Source organism: Penaeus monodon, chromosome 15 (assembly GCF_015228065.2).
Source record: "Penaeus monodon isolate SGIC_2016 chromosome 15, NSTDA_Pmon_1, whole genome shotgun sequence".
NCBI lineage: Eukaryota > Metazoa > Arthropoda > Malacostraca > Decapoda > Penaeidae > Penaeus > Penaeus monodon.
The window spans coordinates 28,873,448-28,876,447 of record NC_051400.1 but is presented as its reverse complement, the minus strand read 5'-3'; the positions used below and the strand labels follow the sequence as shown (position 1 = coordinate 28,876,447).

The 3,000-nt window shown below is 34.3% G+C and overlaps 1 protein-coding gene across 10 annotated transcripts in view; it reads right to left on the bottom strand.

Annotated features, from left to right (window-relative positions):
• Positions 1 to 3,000, bottom strand: part of LOC119581918 (protein sidekick-like) — a gene marked incomplete at its 5' end in the record, with an annotated part of 27,628 nt that continues 24,628 nt past the window's right edge. For 5 of the 10 annotated variants that reach the window (XM_037930081.1, XM_037930085.1, XM_037930084.1 and 2 more), the window contains 2 exon segments: positions 1 to 2,076; positions 2,206 to 2,495. In XM_037930081.1, coding sequence (XP_037786009.1) covers positions 1,831 to 2,076; positions 2,206 to 2,495 — 536 coding nt within the window. 10 annotated transcript variants of the gene reach the window in all.

Genomic DNA, 3,000 nt, shown 5'->3' with positions numbered 1-3,000 from the left:
ATTACTCATAAAATTTATTATGAAATTCACAATATGAATATATTTACAAAATGCATTGTACTGGAAAACACAAATTGTGACAGGACATTTTCAGACAACTTCACACCCTTATTCTGTGACAAAATGCATGGAACATACTTTTTACTCTAAGTACAATGTGCTTGGCAACACAGTAGACAAATCCCTATTTTCATGTCCTTGTACTGTACAAAGGGGACTATGTTTTTTTTTCTTTAAAAATACCAATATATATATTCTCTTCCTTGATTTCATGAACATAAGTATGTGACATAAAAATTAATATTAAAACCATGGAGAACTTTCATGTAAAATTTTTGAAAGGTCAGCAACAAATATCATATTTTTTTCAATACTGCATTATAACAAAAAACACAAGTTGATGACAACATTGGAAATATAAATTGGTGAAATTAATAAAGAGAAGCATCTTTTGGGTTGTATTGTGCACTGGAATTTTGTGCAAGAATGTATATATCATTTTTGGAGCATTTCTATACAAAATATATAAAAAGGAAAATCACTGAAATATTTGAGCATTACTTAACACCAAAACCTCATTTTGTAAGCTTGCCTCAATAAAATTTCTTAAAAATAAGTTTTCATACAGCAAAGAAAATACAGTGGATGCTATCCACTCCCACTTCTCACTGCAGAACCATGTAAATACAACAATTGTAGTTTACAAAAAAGATTCATACCAAACTTATTAACACCAGCTGCAGATACAGTTTCCCCAAATTACATCCTTTTTCATTAGCACTTGAATCTGACACACTCACTTTGAGACCAAATTATGCACTAAGCATTCCGTCCACATTTGTTCTGGCTACAGCTTAAACACTGAGCTCGTTCTTTCTCTCCAAATTACAGGGAAATTGGTATTTGAACTGTTGTGTTTTACTCAGATCCAGCTACAAGATTTAATTATGCACTAGTTACAGATGAAATATTAATAAATATGTGTCACTGTATTAAAAGTGAATAATGCAGATACCAGCTAAATGGAAAATATGAAAAACATTGGTTACATTAAATGCATAAGAATACTGTTCAATTGCATGTATACATCACTAGATTACTGAATGCTCCAAGCTTTGGCATAAAAATATAATCAGTTACAAAAGAAAACGAACCTGGTGCATCATCTCACATCATATCTGAATGCAAAACCACTTTAAGAAATAAATAGTTGTAAAAGCTTAATGTCTTCACACTTCATTTTCATAAATTACAAATCATACAGTTAAAGAAGAGATTTTTCTACCCTACTTGGCACATGATGAACTAGATGGACTATGTATCAGTGATCTACTTGTGAACAGAAAAAAAAATCTAATTACAGTCCAAAGAGGAGGAAGCAGTTGCATTATGCACAAATTCCCAATTCTGCATTGCAACTTTGCTTACAATTATTTCGGCACCAAATCAGTCATAACAAATATTATCTTTTAAAAAAGAAATTTGCATGTGAAACAACAAAATGTGCAGAAGGATTATTGTTTCCCATACATCCTTCAGTCACCATAATTGTGATTTCCACAATTCATGAGGATGAAAACTAGCCTAATATTTACAATAATGCTATACATATCACAGACAATGGGGACCAGTGTCCATCTGACAAGTAAACATTAGGGAGACTCACAGGCAGCAACCTTTCCATTAGGGTCACCTGAGCCAGCTTTGTGGAGTTTGATCCGTCTGGGGAGCCATACGCTTCTTATCACATTTATACTGGACTTAAAATTGATACTGTCTTTTTTCCGTCTAATTACAGATTATTTGAAAAGTATCTAGATAGTGCTTTGACTATACAAAAGAAGAGAAGCCAGGCAAGGGAGCTCTGGAGCCTGCCATGTTGTTCATAATGATCTGGCCTCCGTTGAGACTCATCACTGCACTGCCCTCTGCCTCTGAGTCTGTGTAACTTGAGTAATTGCGCACAGGTTTCTGTCTTCTCCATGACTGGCGCAAAGTGTCATTCACATTGGCATAGTGGTTGACAAAGGAGTGTGGCTCTGAATGGTGACTTTCATTCTCACTCTCTGACTCCTGCTGCAATATCAAGATAGATTTCATTAAATTTTTGTATCTTTCAAAAATATATAAGGAAGCTGTTTATTTTCTTCAATATTTTTGGTGGGGAATAAAAACAAAAAATTAAAAGGCAGGAGAAAAAATTACCTCAGATGCAGTAGAAGACAAATCTGTCGGCTTTTCTGTTAATTCACTGGAATCATCTGGATTCTCATCATATCCTTTCACAGTATCATCATCTGAGTAAGTGACAGAGGCAGGAGCTGGACGGGGTGGAGACTTGGCATTAACAACAGCAGTGGCTCCAACTACAGACCTGCGACCCAGCGTGCTTCTTTTACTCATGGTACCTCGCCGAGACTGCCTCATCTCAAAAGTGGAGAAGGCAGTCTCATCTGTATTTAGAGATTCCTCCATTGTCTTGTTGGCTGCTTCTTCTACCATATAAAAAAATCATAATTAGTTTTCACATGGATAAATATCTTGGGAGTATCTCATAATGTACAGTATGTACATTAAATATTGCAAATACAAAATACAACAATCTACAAGTCAACTGCATTGCTGTTACATTACAACTGCATGATAAAATAACCTGGCAGTACTGGCCAACAGCTTCAAACAAGATATATTTTGCATGAATTTTCTTTGTAACAAAAAAAATATCTTTAAAGCAATTTAAACAATGTAGCTTCATCAGTACATCATATTCTTTGGTAATTTAACAGAACTACTAATATCTGTGTTTTATATTCAACCTGCAAGTCACATGAGAGAAGACAGATAACAAAGGCATTACATCAAAAAGCAAAAAGCTGCATACAGGAACCCCCCCATGTATGAAAACAGAAGATTAGTGTGACATTCAATAGGTTCCAATTACAGAGATAATTTGCAGTAAATTTCAAGATCGAGAAAATGTGAACATTTTTCTCCAAATAC